We start from the raw sequence: 19,717 nt of genomic DNA, 5'->3' as shown, positions 1-19,717 counted from the left end.
ATTATTTCTAAGACCTTAAAAGCTCCTCAAAAATATGTAAATTAAAAAGTCAGTGGTGCCTAATATAAATAACTTTGGTGTGGGCCAAGGTACCCATTATTTAATACCTAGGTTGCGGTGGGCAGGGGTGTAATTAAGGAATCCTTTAAACAAATTGTCAAATGTGGGATTTTTGCCTTAACTCCAAGTCTGACCTAGTAACATTACCACCGACCAACTATCCAAATCATCAACTTTTCCTTCTCTTGAATACTTAGCTGAGTGTAAAATGTGCCCCAAGCTGGAAGTCACCAAGGGGACAGAGCGTTTCAGTTCCTTAGTGTAATTCACCCACAAGCTCTCAGCCCATGCCCACACCTCAGGCACCCCCGCACCCCGCAGCCCACTCGTGGCCAGGAAACATCTCTGTCACAGCACCTGCCAGTCTTCCTTAGATGCCCTGGCTAAGGAGCTGTGCTCCTCGCATCGTCCAAGGAACAGTTCTGGGGCCACCCAGTCAGGCTGCAATCGGAGACCCGAGCCCTGAAGACAGAGGCTGCATTTTCCTGTTACCGTGAATGTGCTCTGAATACACTCCTGAGAGTAAAATGCTTCTCCAGGAATCTGGCAAGAAAGAGAGGCAAAATAGAAGCTCCTGCCAGACCGTCTAACCTTTCTCTGAGTTTTTTTTTTTTTTTTAAATCTTGTGCTTACAAGTGAGCTGTGTTTAAGAAAGTGAATCTCCAAGATCTGAGCACTTTTTCTCACAGCTTTCTGGCAGAGTCATCTTGGGAAAGGAAAAGGCAGAGGTGGTCAAGTGGAGGGTTTATTTGATTGTCCCAGCATATGGGAAAGATTCACTGCTCTAATCTCCAACCAGAGTCCCGATAAGACCAAATTGGTATCTTAATGCATAAATCCCTTGTACAAATGCTGCCGAGCAACTTGACAGCGCTTGGGCACCGAGTGTGTGTTCTGTGACCTCGTCACGGGCAAAGGCTCTGAAGTTTCACCTGCAGGACCCGAGTCTGGGAAGAGAGTTTCTCTGGAACAGCCTCCTGAGCTTGAGAGGGAAACACTTACTCAGATCAATTACTGGCAGCCTGTGGGATGTCAACAGCCACACTCAGATGCCTAATTAAGGGATCAGTTAATGTCACCATCTTTCTTCCTCTGCTTTTTCTGAGATGACTATTTTTGGTCCAGACCACAGAGACCACTTCCTTCTGAAACTGGCCTCCATGTTGCTGTCATCACACACAACCTCAGGCCGGAGCACGGAGATGAGGCTTTCCCGTCCCAACAGGCTTCCAGGGCCATGCCAACAAGCACCCCTTTGCAGAAAGGGATACCACTGTCCTCGCTGGGCCACATGTGGTCAATCGGAGGAACAGAGGAACAAAACTGGGTTCAGTGAAGATGGAAATCAAAACCAAAGCACTCCCGACCACATTAGAGAGAAAATCTGAAACACAAACACTTTTAGTGTTTTGATGTTTCTGACAGTTATTCACAGACACTATGCTGCCTGGCCCCTGACAATCCCACGAGATCTCTTCCGGACGAGTTACTTGCCCTGACGATCGGCGGTGAGAGACAGAACTCGAACCCAGGCCCTCTACCCAGGACACTGCGTCCTTGCAAACAGAAAGCAAGTGAATACATGGAAGGGGTCTCAGGCCAGATGATCAGAGCCGGGAATGACTGTAAAATTAACAACGGTCACCTATGCTGGTAGCTTCCACCAGGCCACAGACTTATTAGATCAGGCACTCCAGGAAACTCTGCGATCCTACAACAACTTGTGCCAAACTTAGAGAGGGTAAGAATCTCCTCGCCAACCTCCAGTAACCCCATCTCCTTAAAACATCTGCTCTGGCCAGACCACGGCGGCCAAGCAGGGCTGGGCCGCCAGCAGGGCCGGGAGCCGTCTCGGGCTAGTGGGGACCCCAGTACAGGCCCACCGTCGGCCAGAGGGGCAGACGTGAGCTGGCCTCTCTCACACCCGGACCCCACTCTGGGCAGCCTGGGCCAGAAGTAAACAATTTGATCCCTGGGCGACCTTCTGCCAAGTCAAAGCTTTTCTCCTGAAAACTGAAGTACCAACCATCAGTTTTCACTAGTTGGAATTGGAATTTGGAAGCAAGGGAAGAACCGGGCAAGTCTGATGACCCCATCGCCACTGCTGACATGACTGATGGTAGCATGTCTCAGACCCTGGGCCAGGTGCTCTCACCCTCACCTCCCTGGGCCCCACAACTGCTCTGTGAGGCCAACATACCATTACCCCAATTTGCAAGTGAGGAACCAGTTACTTGGCGGGGTGAGTAACTTGCTCAAGCTCCACCCCCGAGCAGAAGCTCAGAGACACGCAGAGGAATTGCCTGGCGGATGAGGCACAAAGCGGCAGCGCCGGAGAGGCTGGACAGGACGGGCCTGCGGGGCCGGAGCGTGGACGGGAGTGAGCAGACAGCTGTGGTCGTGGCCCAAACCCCGTCTCCACCTGGAGCTGGAACCTGAGAGAAGGGCCTTCTCGGTGGGCTCCTGGACTCAGTGGGCCCATCCCAGGTTGCGGGGCCTCAGAAACTCACCAGCACCTCCGGACGCTGCTGCATCTGTGCGGTCGTGCTGTCATCCACTTGGACACATTTTTTACGAAGCCCTGTCCTAGGCAATGACAACCCAAGGCATCGTGGATTTGACAGGCTAATTATATATTTTAATGTTCATCGATACATAATTATTAAAGGATGATCAGCTCTGAATCACTTAAAATCATCTCTCGTGCCACCCGTGGTGGGTGCCGACTGCACCTGGAGGGATCCTGGGCTGCACACGGTATAAAGAACACAGCAGGAGCTCCTGTGTGGCCGAGCTCACGCCCTCCATGTGGGCTCTTACACCCAACAACGTGCAGCGAGAAGCAAGATCATTCAATCTCGACCCGACAGTCTACTTCTCTCACTGAGAGAATAAACAATTCCTCTCGGTCTCCACTGACCTGTGGCCAGGCTGTGGTCTATAAATAAATCACTGTTTAGGAACCCAGTGTTAGAACCTCCCCACGGATCCTGGGCTATCAGTTAGTTCTTCTAGGTTTTGCCTTCAAATCTATATCATAATGTTGCTGCTAAAATAGGAACGTCTTTGGACAAATTAACTCAACTTTAACCAGTGGAAATAACGATGAATTCTTCTACTTAGGAATGTGCTACGATAGGGGGGCACGTCCGGCTTCACAGAACAAGCAGGAAGGCAAGCACCTTCCGCTGCACCTGCTGCAATGGTCTGGGAATCACAGGCAGAAGGATGCTGAGGAAGCTGCCACGCCCACTGACCCACTAGCAGCACAGTTTTTTCTGAGCTTGTGCTGAATAGCTCCATTCAGAGGTGGAACTGGCCCTCAAAACTGGCTTCTAATGCTTTTTTTTTCTTTAACAGACCGCTGTATGTGTTCTAGTATTTTAGGCCATATCCAGTTCTTTTTTGGAAACAGCAAAAATATCAACAATATAATGTCTATATAAAATGCAAGCATGTCTTATACATTAAACTAGCATAAATACCAACAGGAGGGGTCATACTTCATTTGTGGTAAAACCAACAAAACACACTGAAGCGGACACGGTGCGCTCCCTGAGGCGGTTCCCACGGGGACTGTCACCTTCGGCCGGGACGATGGGGGGACACAGAAGTGCCTGGGCACCTGTGCTGGGTGAGCGCATTTCCAGAAGGCCCCACCGCAGCTGTCTGCCCAACCCCTACCCGCACTCCTGCGTTTCCTCACCTTCCTGCCCTTCACTCTGCCGAGTCCCCCATCCCATGCTGCCTCAAACCCAGCCGGCTGGCAGACGCCCCCGGGCTCACTCTGTCTGTCTCCACCGTCCCCCCGCAGACCCCCCGAGGTGTGCAGCTCTCTTCCCATCACTCTGGGACCACAGACGCGCTGAACGCAGGCCCTTGTGTGGATCTGGGGTACCCTGCTTCATCCATTTACGCCGTTCCACTCAAGATTCAGGTACAAGAGCTATAATCTGATCTAACTGGATAGAAATCAAGCACAGCCGTGATAAACCTGAACTGAGCTCCTTCACTAGACACAACCCATCGCACTGGACGGATGTTCGGCCGAGGCAGGGCCCCACTTCCTGTCTGGTTATCCCTGCTGCTCCCGCTGATCTGGGCCAACTCTCAAAGCAGCAGCGCACCAGGTCAGAACCTCCAACGCCACAGCTGAGAACCGTTCCAAGGCAGACCTTCCCTCATCAGTTTAGGCGAAACCCTGGTCTGGTTTTGAGACAGCAGCGCATCAACCCCATGCAATTCCACCTGTGATAACTGCAGTTGTCACTGACGTGCATGGTTACCCGCAGGGATGTAAAATACGACCTGGTAACAGAACCTGAGCTGATGGGTGCAGAAACCCCCTGTCCTGGGGACTGCAGCCCACTGGGAGGACGAGGCGGCAGCGGCGGCATTTTTAGGGCTTACACTTCAGTTTTCCTTTGAGTCACAAAGCCATCTAGCTAAGACCTCTGCCCTGATGGCAGGCCTGAACAAAGCAGATGTTTTCTTTACAAAAGTAATATTCTTTTTACAGAATGACACTCACAGGCCCTGAGGTTCAGACACCACCGAGCATGCCCTCATTTCAGTTCTAGCTCAAAGAGGCAAGGATGCTGAGCTGAGGCAGCAGAGGACAAAACAGAAACGACTTCAGAAACTTTTCTTTTTTGTCACTAGGGACACTGAATCAGTGTTCCGTTTCGAGTACAATTCCAATGCTGCAAAGCAGAAAACAACCCTGACAGCAGCAAGCAGACAACAAGCGGGTCTGGGCGGCTAGCCTGCGAGGAACTGGATTCAGAAGGTGCCACTGCAGGGTGACGGTGGGGGCTGGCGGGACCTGCCCCACGATCATGGTGCTGGGTCTCATCCTCCCCTGTGTGCTGAGACCTTCCCTCTGTGATCAGGGCAGACACATAGAAAACCATCCAAACGCTGACAAAACTCAACACGTTCAGACTCAAAGTTACGTGGAAAACCGCCTTCTTGAAAACACCCCTTCGCGGATACGAGAGCCTGACGTTCTGTTAAAACACAAGCACAATCAGGACATACGTGAAGGTGAGCTGAGCTCAGTTACCTCAGGAGACTTTGGAAGCTGAACAGTGCTGAGAGTGAGGGGCACCCAGAACCCCAAGTCCAGGCGGGGCCCTAACCAGGTCTCTCCCTCCTGTGGGCTTCCTTCTCGAAGCAGCAGGACAGAACGTCTCACAAGACCCAAGGCTGTACTCAGAATCCGTAAGAGTTCTTCCTTAAAAATTACGTGGAGTCTTTTCCTTTCCCCTCCTTTCTTTTTCGGGGGGAGGGGAGGACAATCTCACGCCCCCTTCCAAGGCTTACAGGACAGAAGTCCAGGGACGGCCTGCAGCGGGTGGCCGGCATCCCGGTGAACACTAGCAACAGAGGCACGGGACACAGCAGGAAGAGGAATCTTACTCAGATTTCTCCTGAAGGTGACTTCAAACTTGAACCTTCCAATGTGAAAGGCTGGAAAAGCTGGTGAATGTATACTGTTTGTGAGGTGAGAATACAGAGTATCTTTGAGTTTCAAGGGAGGGTTAAAACAAACTTTTCTGCTCTCCCAGAGCAGACAGTTTGTCTACCTAATTAGCTTCTAATGATTATGCTTAGAGATGCAAATTAATAATCTATACCTGGGTGTAAGCATATATCCTGTGCTCACTTGGATTCATGTAACCTGATAAGACACCCCCTCTTCTGGCCTTATATATAATTATACCATTGAATAAAATGGACTTTTACAAAAACAGAGGGGAAATGCACATAACATACAATTAACCATTCTAAAGTATATAGTTGGGTGGCATTTAGTGCATTCAGTGTTGTGCACCCAACCCCTCTCTCTAGTTTCAAAACCTTTTCACCGCCCTAGAGAATGCCCTAGAAGAACACCGGCGCCCTTTAAGTAGTCACTCCCCCTCCCCTCCCCCCAGCCCTCCGCAACCACTAATCTGCTTTCAGTCTCTATGGATTTGCCTGTTCTGGACATTTCATATAAAACAAATAAAAAACGGGCTTTTAAGTTACATAAATTGTCTGAAATACTATGTGGTAATTCCAAATGTAAACAAGGTATAAATCTGGGATTTGCGGCTTAAAATAATGTTCTGGAGTCAGGATTTGACAGACCTGTAAAATTTCACAAGGAATCTTAAAGATTAAGGTTGGCTTACTTAAGTGACAAATAAGAACATTAAAAAAAATCATAAAAGATATTTTAATACCAGAAAGGACAATCTGAGAATAAGGATAGTCCTACAAATCAAATAAATTTAGCTTTATGAAAAATTCACACCACATCAGCTTTATTTTTGCCAGGACAGGTAAAAGCCTTGCCACAGAGCAGCACAGGCATTTGAAAATGACCCCGGGCGGTCAGCGTCAACACCTCTGAACCTAGAAATACTGAGCCGTATGCTCCTGGCTAAGAACTTGACCTTCCAAACAAAGGTAACTTAGGGAAGAAAGGGGTTTCACCCTGTAGGACTCTTCCGGATGGCCAGGACTGACAAGGTCTACACCTATCCCAAGAACCAACAGAAAAGGACGGCAGCTTTGCAAGAGACACTGCGTACTGACAACCAGGTAACTCCGCTACACTGAGGTGGGCAAGCGCCAGCCTCGGATCTGGGGAGGTTACACGGCAGATGGTCCAAGAAACAACCTTTACAGACACCAGAGCTGAAACAGGCATGCTTCCCCCAACTCGGCCTTTTAAACTGGGGCAACCACTCTGAGCAGGGCTGGGGCTGGGGGGTCACAGAATAAATACAACACACTTCCCGGAATATCAGTTTTACAAAGCAACTGAGTCATGTGAAACATTGTACACCTTGAACCGTGATTATTATGAAAAAGAATACAAAATTCAAACAGCTTTCTGTGACAAAATCCGAGGCCTCAGGAACTTGAACATTTTGGGGGTTCTCTCTAGACTACACCAGGCCGCGGCCCCAGACTCCCAGCACGGCGGGTTCTCCCTGTCACAGGCGCTGCCAGGCAGTGTGGAGCGCACCGCCCAGACCTAACCAATTCTAGCCCGACAGGGCTACACTGAGCCTGACAAACTGGTCCCAAACTTTGCATGGAAATGAAGGGACCGGAATACAAAACAACTCGGAAAAGGAAGGGCGGGGCTGGAGGACTCCCACTTCCTGACTGGAGAGCTTCTGGCACAGATACAGCAATCACGATGGCGGTACAGACACACAGACCAACGGAACAGAACAGAGAGCCCAGAAATAAACCCTCACGCTTACGGTCCACTGATTTGCAGCAAGCATGCCAAGTCCATTCAACGGGGAAAGAACAGTCTTTTCAATAAACGCCGCTGGGAAAACTGGGCATCCACGTGCCAAGGGGCGAAGGTGCACCTCTGCCTCACACCAGGGACAAAACTGAACTCAGAGCGGCTCAAAGACCAAATTTAAGAGCTAAGATGGTAGAACTCTTAGAAGAAAACGGGAACAGGCCTGTGGGTTAAGCAATGATCTCTGAGACAGGGCGCCAAAACGCACAAGCAATAAGAGACAGGTCAGATACACTGGACTTCATCCGAAGTAAGAACTCCCGCGCTGCAAGGGACACCGGCTGGAAAGCAGAAAGACGGCCCACAGTCTGGGAGATGTTTGCAAAGCTGCCCATGCTAATGGATCACGATGCCACCCCGACTTTGCCCTGCAGGCCGCCCCACACTCGGCAGCCCTGCGGCTCCCTCTCAGCCCACTCAGCTCCCAGCTCGCTGCGGCCTCTAGCCTTCTGCAGGGCCTCCCCTCCCCTCGTGTGTCACCAGGAAAACCAGAGTCACTGGGCCTCACCCTCCCCAACCTCCTTGTTAAACCCCCTTCCTGCCCCAGAAATTTCTGAAAACCCTCTCTCTGCTGAGGATGACACTGAACGTCTGGTTTTCAGCAGGTCTGGTTCTGACAGCCTTACCATTCCCACAGCAGAAAGGAAGAGGGCTGACCGCACAGTGACAGTGCTCAAAATACAGCAAAACTGGTTCCTTCAACTAAAGGAAAGACGACAACGAAGGTCAGTTCAACCAGAACCCAACGGTGTGAGTGAACGAGGTCCTGGCCGGGAGGTGGGGGCGACTGAGCTGCCAGCCTCCTGCACACTGCCCACTGCCCTGGCGAGTGAGGATGTAGTCACCCCGACTGGGTGAGGGCTGCAGGGCGCACGCTGGACAGGGACTGGCAAAGTGAATTTCTGATCATGTCTCAGGTCCAGGCTCATGACGGTGCTCTCAGGACTGTGTTCTAGCTGTGCAGAGTAAGAGCAGCCACTTCAAAGATGCAGAAAGGCAGCAGCGCCCCTCTTCTGACTACGAAGCTGTCATTGTATGTACCCGCCACTTCTAATGCTATGCCTTTCTGTCACTTCTTGGAATAGGTAATATGTTCTCACAGTTCAAACACATGCGCACACACACATGCACACACGGTAAAAACCCTGCCTGCCCCTCCCATCAGAACGTGTCACTTTCAGCTTCCCGCTGGTCTTCGAGGCTCACTAGGAAACCAGGATGGAAGCCCCTGGCCCTCGCTCCCTGAGCGGTGACCAGACAGGCGCGCCCTGCCTCTCCCCTGAGGGCTCTCTGACAACCTCCACTCATCAGTCCACACAGAGATGCTACTGACTCGATATAAACACTTTCCCAGCATTTCTCTCAGCACACCGCCACACCCCACCCACAGCACGCTCCCCAGCATGTGAAGGGACCACCCCCGGTCCCTGCTGGTGTCCCGGTATCAGTGGGAGCTTTTCCAGTCTGACTTCTCCCGTGAGGCACGCCCTCCTCCTTGGTGCCTTCTGAGGACGAGCTGACATGTCCCTTCAGCACCCGGCACAGGGCCAGTCACCAAGGCGGTGACTTCTAGATATTTGTCAAAGGAAGGAAACAAAGCTCTAGGTGGCCGCAAGGCAGAAGGTCAAGAATAAATTTTGTTCTCCTTTCTATTGGGTGTATTCCATAAAGTTTTCCTTCTTTTTGAAATGAACTCAATTAACTAAGAATTTTTGCCTTGATTTCAACCTCATCTGGCACAACAGAGGATGCAGGGCTGCCCCCCACCGGCGCTGAGGCCAGGCGCACGCGGGCAGGGCGCTCTGAGCAGGGACAGGGAGGGAAACATCATAGAGCTTTGTGAAAATCAGGAACGTGGATTCAGGCTTTTAAAAACTGCAAAGTAAACATCCCCTCAACTATGCACATCACCACGGGGCAGCGGTCTTCGCTACTGCTCCCTCTCGGACAAACACTTGCATGAAAACAGCCAGTTTTCAGACAAAATCTGCCTCACCGCCTGAGAGCTCCGTGTTCTAGTATTACCAACACAACAATATAGCTCATTTTGTTCTAAATTCTAAGAATTACTCACGAGGAATCTTTACCAGCGGTAAGTTTATGTTTAGCGCTGAAATACTCCTGTCAACTATGCTGAAAATGCAGCTTCAGCGTGAGCCCCTCAGGATGTGCGGGGCCTGGAAATCAAGTGGAAAGCAGCCCTGGAGGCCGCGTCCGGGCCCTGCTGGGGGAAGGCTCCGCTGAGTTCCTCTCACCCACACCCACAAAGTCCCATGGGACAGCCTTACCTTCATGACCCAGAATCTGCATCTCCTGTTTTTCTAGATGCCACCATGAGATCAACTAACCTGGTTTCAGCTGCACTGCGCTCTGCGCCACTGTGAACACCTGTGAGCAGAAAGTTCTGCGTAGACAGGTCCCGGTGATAAAGGGCCCACGCGGCCTGTGCGCGTCCAGGGAGGTGTGAGCCCAGGGCTGTGAGTCAGAAAACCCAAAGGCTTGTCCTCTGACGTCCAGCCAGCCGGGGAACCTCTCGGCTTCGGCTTCCACAGCTGTAAAAATGGGGCTAATAATACGTGTTCGCTGCCTGGTGGGGAGGAGGTGGTTAATGAGCACCTGTGCGGAGCTCTGAGATGAAAAAGGTTCCGGGCACTAATGACAAACGAGGAGTCTCCATCCCCCTCTGGGTATCGGCCACGCGGCAGCCGGGGAGGACCAAACCGCCCCGAGCAAACTGGTCTTCCTAAACGACCTCTCTTAAGGCCTCACGACCTTGACAAACTCTGGAAGAAATGAGGGGCAGCGGCGCACGGTGTACCGGACGTGTGCAGGGATGCATGCACCATGGCGGGCGCCCGAGCCCCACTAGCTCTTGGGCTGCTCTGCCCGGGCTCTGCACACTCCTGACTGGTACAAATATTTACCCGGGCGGTGTGTTTTGGTTACCATGGATGCCATCGTTAAGGCTATTACCTGGCTGGCAGGCCCGTTTCCTGCCAAAGAACACTGCACTGAATATGCGTCTTAAACTTCCCTTTCTATTTTTAACATTTAAACATGATGTGCAGTGTTAAAAATTATTTTAGGGGCTCCAAGTTTAGCTTACATTTCACTTTAAGGCTCTCCTCCTTTTTTAAATAGAGGAATTTCTCAAATAAGCCAATGAGGAAGACCATATACTAAATAACAAGATGAGACTGAAATGGTTTTTGTAAGCTGATATTTGGTTTTACATAAACACATGTGGGTGCACACACAAACAGGAGTGGAATGACATACAGCAAACTCAAAACAATTCACTTGGAGATGCCAGAAAAGGTAGAAGACTGAGTTGGGGGATAAGCTATGGAGAATTTTAGCTTTATTAGAAAAATTTAAAAGTGGCTTTTTTTTGTTTTTGGATGGAAGAAGAGAAAAAAACATAGATGCTTGGTAAAAAGTATCCAGCTCATGTGAGAGAGATTTCCTAGGCCAAGGGTTTTCAATTATTTTTGGGGTCAGAACCGCGTCCTCTGAAAACATCTGGAGGACCCTAGAGAGCTTGGATCACGTGGGTTCTACCTACTGATACCGACCAGGTAAGAGAATGCGGAAAACGTTTGCTTGCGAATCCACCGAAGCAAACAGGAGTGGGCTCATGTCATGGTAACTTGAGTATCATCACGAGAATAACTTCATTTAAAACGTTAGCAAGAAGAAATACGTTGGCTTCCATTTTGGCCTACCTCTTTAAGGTCTGACTTAACAGAGGCCAGGCAGACCTGCATTTCTGCTTCTGCCTTCAGTCTGTTTGCTGTGCTATTTTGGTTGAAATATATGAAGAGAAGTCCAACCTCACCTGACTTGTTTAGTTGAAGAAGGAGGGTGTTTCAATGACTTTCAAAAAATTGTGGACAATCTTCTTTGACTCCATGCTAACATCCAGTAAGTGGTAATTTCTTAAAAGACTGGCGGCAACGTGCAACCTGAAGTCAGCCTGGTGGGTGTTCTGGTGACAGCACACCCCGTGGTGCACCCTGCACCTTGAATGTCCTCCTGCCACGCGCGTCTGCAGCACCCTGGCTGTGACCTGCCGGCGGACTCACCAGGACGCCCGGTCTGTTACCTCACCAGGCGGTGTCAGCACCAGGAGCTGTCAAGCTCATGCCGGCAGGTGCACGTTTTCCAAAACCCACATTTTCGCCTGCAATTTGAATTTTACCATGGCCAGCAGTGTCACTGCTGTTCCCCCCGAATCAACAGGCTTCCCTCGTTCCTTTTCGAGAAAACGCCTGACAGATATTCAGGTCTTAATAATTCAATCTGTCTGCCTTTTGGTCTTTCAAGTAAAAACGATGTTCCTAAAAACAGTGGCTGGTTTGGCGTGCGACCCACACAACCGCACGGCGCTCCTGGGAGGCCCCGTACACAGCGCTTGGCCAGGGGCTTTACGTGCGCCCTGCAGGCCATCCACAGGAGGCTGAAGGCAGTGTCTGCAAGGACTGAGACTCAGGAAAACCAAGCATCTCATGCACCATCAGGGACGCTCTTAGATCAGATGGCGTGACGTGGTGGAGCACATGGTGGCTTCCAGCTGACACCCTGTCTGCTCCGCCGCTGCCTCTGCACCGCTGGGCAAAGGGCCACACAGACGAGGAGGCAGAGGTGGCCCTGTATTCTTAAGGAGACAGTTCTGGCCTTGCAGGCCCCTTGAAAGCATCTCAGGGACTCCGGGGCCCACGACCACACCTGTGAAGGCTGCCCTGTGCAAAGGCCGAGGACTCCCCCACAGCTCCGAGTTCTAGAAACGTGGCTATCATGTGTCAGCCTTGATAAGCTTGGCTTACTACCCGGAGGGGAAGAAAACAATTTCTAGTTGTCTGTGTAGCGAAATGGTCTACAAACGCCAACACACACACACACACACATCCTCCCCACCCGTTCCTGCCTGAAGCCTACCACGAACAAAGGACCGGGAATTTAGGAAAAACTGGGTTTGTTCCCTAGAGCGAGACATCACTATTCTCATAGCTTCGTAAGTCAAAACACTGCAACTAGAACACACTGCTCATGAAAACATACCCAGCAGACAAAAATCCAGGAGCAGCGTGAGCAGCTCACACACGTCGATGACAAAGAGGGGACGGGAAAATCCGAATCGAACAGTGACCGCCCAAATGCTACTAAAAATACAATATTAAAACTTACAACAAAGTTATAGCTCAAATACTCTTTCAATTAAAAACCCCAACACAAGAAAGGAATTCAGAGGAGTTTGAGGTCATGAGACTTGACCGTAAGACAGTAAACGTTTGGAAGTCAAAAGGCTGAAGCCTCACCAAGCAGCACCTGCACTTAAAAACAACTCAGGGGAAATGACAAGTGAGGTCGCCCCATCTGGGACTCATCACAGATGAAATCTCTAACTTCTAAAAATAGAATTCCTTATGAATGTTATGTAAAGAGTTAAAGAGGGGGTGAGGATGTATAAAAGTGCTGATTTCTTATTGTGCTGAACAGCCAGGTCCACGAGAACGGCAGGGCTGAGCGGGACTCAGTAAGCACGCTGAACGAGCGGCCCGGAGACGGCGCCTGGACGGTGTGACTCGCTGAGTTTGTGCACAGTGCACCCGCGGGACCCCGCGCGCTCCGGGTCGTCGACGATGCCGGTTTCTTTCAGGTGGTGAAATGACAAGCAAACTGCGAGGCTTGGTAAACGGGGGAGGGAGAGCAGACAGGGAGACAGAGACAGGTGAACTGCAAGAGGAACAAACATGGGGAGCACAGCGTCGTCGGAAAAATAAAACAAGCTGTGGTGAAGACGCTGGCTCAGAATTACCACAGTGACCTAGAAAGGGGCCGATAACCACGGCGACCGCTAATGCTGCCAGCGTCTTACGACATTCTGGGCACCATTCTAAGCGTTTTATATGTATTCACTCGGTCAACCCACATGAAGTCCAGAGGGGTACGTCCTTTTACTGCCACCCCATTCCTGTTTCCAGGCTCAGAAGCGAGCAACCTTGCCCGAGGAGGCGCAGCCAGCCTGCGCGGGGTGGGGGTGGGGGCGGGATCAGACCCTGGCCCTGTGGCTTCAGACCCCGCCTTTAACCACTAAGCATCCTGTCTCTCAAGGTCAGAGAGAACCTTGCTTCCACCTCAGAGTGTCTTAAAGGCTGTTACACTTTAAAAGACCAATAAAAACGGCAATAAACATAAAAAAGGTGTATACCCCCAAAATCCCATTTGGTAAGATGGTGCAGCTGTCTGTGCGGCCACTGAGTTAGCCGCAAGGGGGACCATGCTGGCTGGCAGGGGGCCACCGACCAGGCACTGGGCTGCAGGGTTTCCACCTCCCCGCACTCATGACGACCAAGCCCCCGCCAGGTTATTTCACCAATGGCCACTAACTTGTCAACAGTGGAATAAAAGGAAAAACAAAGGAAAAGCCCAAACTTGAACATAAAAGACCACTACTCTCTATTTAGGAAACAATTTCTAAGTAATCACATTTCCTTTGCACATTTTTTTCTAAAGCGGAACATTTTAAAGATGCTTCTCTCAAACATTACGAAAAAGTTTAAACCTACGTTAGAAGCTAAATCCCTGGATTCAGCTTTCGTACCTGTACACTTGTGTCCCTGGGTTCAGTGACTACGCCGGTATTAGCACATCTGCTTTACAATGGTTTTCCTCTTTGTTATTTCAAGTTGCAGACATCATGATACTTCACCCCCAAATGCTTCCATCTGCAGTCCCCAAGAATGAGGACAGTTCCCTGTAAAACTAGAGTAATTCCACATCGTTCTGTATTCAACTTTCCAGAGGCCACAAGAATGTCTTCTGCAGGTTTGATTTTGTTTCAGAACAAAGATCTGCTTCAAAAAGACACCTGCACCCCAATGTTCATAGCAGCACTAGTTACAATAGCCAAGACACGGAAACAGCCTAAATGTCCATCAACAGATGACTGGATAAAGAAGATGTGGTATATTTATACAATGGAATACTATTTAGCCATAAAAAGCGACAACATAACGCCATTTGAAGCAACGTGGATGTTCCTGGAGAATGTCATTCTAAGTGAAGGAAGCCAGAAAGAAAAATGCCATATGAGATCACTCATATGTGGAATCTAAAAAAAAAAAGAACATAAATACAAAACAGAAACAGACTCATAGACATGGAATACAAACTTGTGGTTGCCAAGGGGGAGAAGGGTGGGAAGGGACAGAATGGGATTTCAAAACTTGTAGATACTGACAGGCATATGTAGAATAGATAAACAAGATTATACCGTATAGCACAGAAATATATACAAGATCTTGTGGTAGCTCACAGCGAAAAAGAATGCGACAATGAATTTATATATGTTCATGTACAACTGAAAAATTGTGCTCTACCCTGGAATTTGACACAACATTGTAAAATGACTATGACTCAAAAAAAAGTTGAAAAAAAAAAGAACAAAGATCTGATACAGATTCACTTGCTATATTTGCTACATCTCTTTATTCTTTTTTTTTAATAACCAGAACGGCTTTTGATTTATGAATAATTCAAGGGCCTAAAACAAAGCCAGGTTTTACTTGCTGTAGTAGTTTGTCCTTGTGGACTTGAGCCATAATGTCTTCTTGAGATTAATGAGAATTCTCTTCCTTAAGCACATTAGTGAGAGAAACTATTTTGCCCCATTTCTTTTTTTCTGAGTTCTTCTTTCCTTGGTGGTACTACTTCCATCTGACAGGAAGAGGAGACTTAGTCTGAAGCCAGACCCAGAGAAGAGTGGTTACCTGTGTCCATGTTTCCAACCGGTGACCTGTGTTTGTGAGCTTGACCAGGACGACTGACCGATCGAGTGATTAGCCAGGAATACACCAAATAACTACCACCTCAGTGGTCATTCAGGGAAGTTACTTTACTTTCAACCCACCACCGGCGACACGCGCTCACACTCTAGGGATGATGTCATGAGAACCCAGCTGACCATGACCTTCCTCAGTAAGCTTACGATTCGGGGAGGAGCCAAGAAAATTAGCCAACAGCTAACACCTGGCAGACCTGGTAAGTGAACTGGGGCAGCGGGGAAGGAGATGATCAACTGTCTCCACACCGAGAGCACGTCATGGAGTTTAGCAAACTCACGGAACCCCGAGATGAACTGAACTCCAGACACTCAAACACACAGGCTACAGAAAACGGGGCGGGTCAGAAGGTTCACGGGACGTGGAAGCCACCTCCCAGCACTGGGTCCAGGTGACAGCACAGGGCCTCAGACCCATTTCATTCGTTCCCGGGGCCAGGCCAGGAGGCCCCCTCCTCTTCCAGAACTGACTGGGAATGACCAGGTCACGGTGCAGGGCGCATTCAGTGCGAGAAAAGAGGCGGGGGATCGGCCCGGCCCTCACAGCCTGATGTGGCCCCTCCTTCCGTCTGGGATGGCCACCAGCTGCAGCCTAGGGACACGTATCTGGCGCGGGGCAGGAGACATGGACGCAGCCTGCTCACCCCCCAGGCAGGAGTGCTGGGGGGACAGACACGTCAGGCTGGGCTCCCGAGGGCTCGTCACACGCGCTGCAGGACCCACTGCAAAAGGATTGCCAGAACCCGGTGTGAGGCACCCCAACTGCTCCGGCTGCCAGGACTCCGTCCTGTCCCCGGGGTTAAAAACACACCCCCTCTTCTTGGCTACTATCCTCACCTCTTTATTTTTGTCTTATTCTTCTACACAATTAACATCTTTTAATGAAAAAATTCTAGGAGTTTAGCTTCTGCTGCCGGGCAGGAGTCCTGATCAGCTCAGGAAAGATGCATTAACAAAGGTGTGCTGTGTCCCCAGAGCGTTCTACCCTGGCTACATTCCTCACCGTGGGGACATGAGGGACAACTTCACACAGAGGATCCCTCCACGTAGGCTTTAAAGCTGTATTTCTAAAAAGTCACTTCGCAGAGGGACAGGTGCACAGCACACAGGCGTTTTAGCGAAGTAAAATCCCTGACTTGCGCTGAAGACACCCTATTGGAGAGGAGTCCCCGGTTTGATCTTTTGAGGGCACTTTTATTTCTGGTCGTCACTGAAATATTTTTCCTTCCTAATTCTGGGGGATGAGGACAGACGCCGTCCCCACAGCATCTACAGATGTGCATCAGGCAGGAGTGTCCCACGCCTGGTGGCCCACGTGCGCGTGCACAAAGGCATGCCCGGTGGCACTGGCCAAGCATTGGATGGGCAGTGGGAGAGGAGCCCTTAGGGTCTGCCTTCCCCACGGCCTCCTGCAGGCTGGTCCCTACATTTTTATTGGAAAGGTAAAGACTTTCATTGACTTGGTGACTCAGGAATACTCATGAGAAACAAGTTCTCTATCATCAGACCTCCTACCACAGGAAAGCTGAAGAAACCCATACAGGGGCCCTGGTCCAGGAGGGGCCCAGGAAAAGGAGAATTTGCTCTCCAGATCCCCACCAGGCTGCAGCTGCTCCACAGTCTTCCAAAGACAGACTCATCAGCCGAGTGTGTTTACTAATGACTGCAAGATTAGAGCAGTCAACTTTCTCAAGGCCAGAATAAAAGCCAGCTGGAAAAGGATGGAGATCGCGCTAGTCCTCTCCGGCCATTAACATCGTTCTGGATTGGCTATTCTTATAGCCTTAAACCTGGCTCAGGAAGTGACATATATTTTACTCTACTTAACAGGCAATTAAAAAACTCAAGGAATAGTCTAGAATAGGGTTTGGCAAATTATGTCCCATGAGCCAAGTCTGGCCTGCCACCTGTTTTTGGAAATAAAGCTTTACTGGAACATGGTCATTCCTATTTATCTACTTACTGTTGATGGCTGCTTTCACAGTCAGGAACATCTACTCTCCAGACTCTTCTGAAAAAGTCTGTCAATCCTGGTCTAGAACGGTGCTGTCCAGTACAGCAGCCACTAGACACATGTGTCTGTTTAAACTTAAAATAACTAAAATGAAGTAAGATTTAAAATTTGGTTTCTCAGTTGCACTGACCACATTTTAAGTGCCCAACAGTCATATGTGAGCAGGGGCCACCGCAGCGGACAGGACAGAGGACATTTCCGCCATCGCAGGCAGTTGTCCTGGACGACACTGGAAGCAAAGGCTTGAAGTCATCGAGCTAAATTTACAGCCATCAAGTTCCAGGTGACTCGTTCTCCTTCCACAGGGGAAAGTTTAGACTAAGTTTCAACAATACGCCCTTTTTGCACTTGAACATTTTAGGATGTGGGAATTCACTATATTAGCTGCAAACTCTAGACTGTTTAATAGAAGATGACTATCAAACCAAGGACCACTGAGCAGCTGAGTGAGCCTACTGGTCTGTTTGTTTACGTGATTGCCCCACCCCCCGGGGGAGGTAAACTCTTGAAAGCTGGGCCTAGTGCTTGCTTCATGTTCCAAATTAGGAACCTGCTTGGCATGTGGTGGTAGGGACTCGACAAAAATTTGTAAAAATTTGCACCCTAGGCACAAAAGCTGTCACACACGAGAGGCCACTGAGACAGATGGATGTTGATAAGGCACTGGCGAAAAAACCACTAACATAACCCTGTGGCAAAGGTTCTACAGACAGCCAAAATTTCTATTTAAAAATGATTTTTTTTTAAAGATTCCAAACAAAACAACACAACTGCCTGGATCTGGGTTCTGGCCCCACCACTTACAGAGTGTGTGACTTTGGGCCAGTATTTCTCCCTGTGCGGAAGGCCCCTCCTCCCTGAGTGGAACCTCAGTGTCCCAGAAATGGGGCTGTGCCTCCGTGCTGCCCACTCCCACCTTCCAGCATCACTATTACACCAGCCCTGCTCTCCTAGCACCTGCCCGGGGGCAGCTCCTCCTGGGCCTCCTGGACCAGGGCCCCTGTGCGGGTTTCTTCACTAAACCATCCATTTCTCTGGGACAGGGACCCTCAGCACAGGACACACAGCAGAGCTGCTGAGTGGATATTAAATTGATCAAGACTCTAAAAGCCAATATAAATAAAATAAATTCTGCTAAACTGCACATTAACATGCTTGCTCTAAAAAGTCCTTATGAGTAAACCAAGCATTCTTCAAGTTTCAAAAATCAGGAATTACCTCCACTGTTTGAACTAGAAGTTAGCTCTAGGCCCTAAAGGTTGCCCTTTCTTAAAAACTCAAGGCTCTTTTAGATTAATACACTTCCCTACTTTTTCCCTCCAGAATTAATTAGACAGCAAACAACCAACCACTCAACCGACAGCAAAAAAAAATCCAAACGGGTCATAATAAAGCCTTAAAATTTTTAAAAATGTGGTATAAGACATAAATCAACTGATTCCACTGCAGAATAAATTCATAGTTCAGAAAATGACTAGTACATTGTCTAATAAAATCAGAAAATGCACAAAAAATCTTTTATAAGAAGATAACTTAGAAGTATAAAAGTATACATCTTACATGCAATTAAATTTTCTTATTCCTAGCTGGTTAGTGTTTAAGAACCAACTTAAACCTTAACAATTACATTCTATTTTGGTCCATTCGGTTCCTGCGACTAAAATACCTAAATGTTATCTGTGGTCAACATTTGCTTTTTCCTGGGTGCGCTGCAAAACAATGAATTCGTAGCCGACCTACAGGTTGGTCATCATAGACATTAATTTCCACCAGCTTCATTAAAGAGAGTTTGGAGAGAAAACCAACACCCATTTTATTCCAAGAGACTGGGCATTCATGTGGTTTTATCGTCCCTGGGTACACCCTAGGATCTGAAAAATCTTGTCTGGCATTTTAGTCATACAGACTATTAGTCACCTAAAAATCTTGCCCCCACCCTTCCTGAACATGGGTCCTTAAAGGAGATTCTAACAGGGCAGAGCTATGATGATATAAATTTTTAAGTGATTTGATGAAGCTTAACATGCATTTTCTATTTCACCCAATTATGAACAAAAAATCTGTAGAACAGATATTTTTAAACGCTAAGAATAAGCATATGATTACCCTGATATGTATATTTTAATATAATTATTAATCACTATGGTAATTGTGCTTTTAGACTAAATTTTGAACCCAAATTTTGTATAAACTACAAGCAGCAAACTGTAATAATTAAAAGTGATCTATATACACATTGAAAACTTGTTGCCACTAAAATTTTAAATCAAATGTCAATACAGAGCCTATTTAAATGCCAACTGTTTCCTACTGTTCCATGAAACCGCTAACATCTCAGAAATTATGATCCACAATGGATTTCAATATTTCAAAGCAGAAGTATATTTCTTTCAGGCTCCGTGGTAAGAATGAAAACAATCCTCCTAAAGGAAGTTCTCCTCTAAGCACTTCTGCATATTTTCGGGCTGCGATTCATCTTTAATTC

At 48.7% G+C, this 19,717-nt stretch overlaps 1 protein-coding gene across 10 annotated transcripts in view; it reads right to left on the bottom strand.

Annotated features, from left to right (window-relative positions):
- The window catches only part of PPP2R5C (protein phosphatase 2 regulatory subunit B'gamma), a 121,610-nt gene that overhangs the window by 63,353 nt on the left and 38,540 nt on the right, over nucleotides 1–19,717 (bottom strand). The window contains exon 1 of one of the 10 annotated variants that reach the window (XM_072963724.1): nucleotides 9,724–9,870. The exons of 8 other annotated variants lie outside the window; for them this stretch is intronic. Coding sequence is in view for 1 of the 2 variants with exons in the window: in XM_072963722.1 (XP_072819823.1) it covers nucleotides 9,664–9,685 (22 nt within the window). In the remaining variant the exon portion in view is untranslated. Of the gene's footprint in view, nucleotides 1–9,663; nucleotides 9,871–19,717 lie in introns of those variants that run through there. One more of the 10 variants, XM_072963722.1, reaches the window with a different exon arrangement.

This window comes from Vicugna pacos, chromosome 6 (genome assembly GCF_048564905.1).
Source record: "Vicugna pacos chromosome 6, VicPac4, whole genome shotgun sequence".
NCBI lineage: Eukaryota > Metazoa > Chordata > Mammalia > Artiodactyla > Camelidae > Vicugna > Vicugna pacos.
This window is presented reverse-complemented; position numbering and strand designations above follow the sequence as displayed.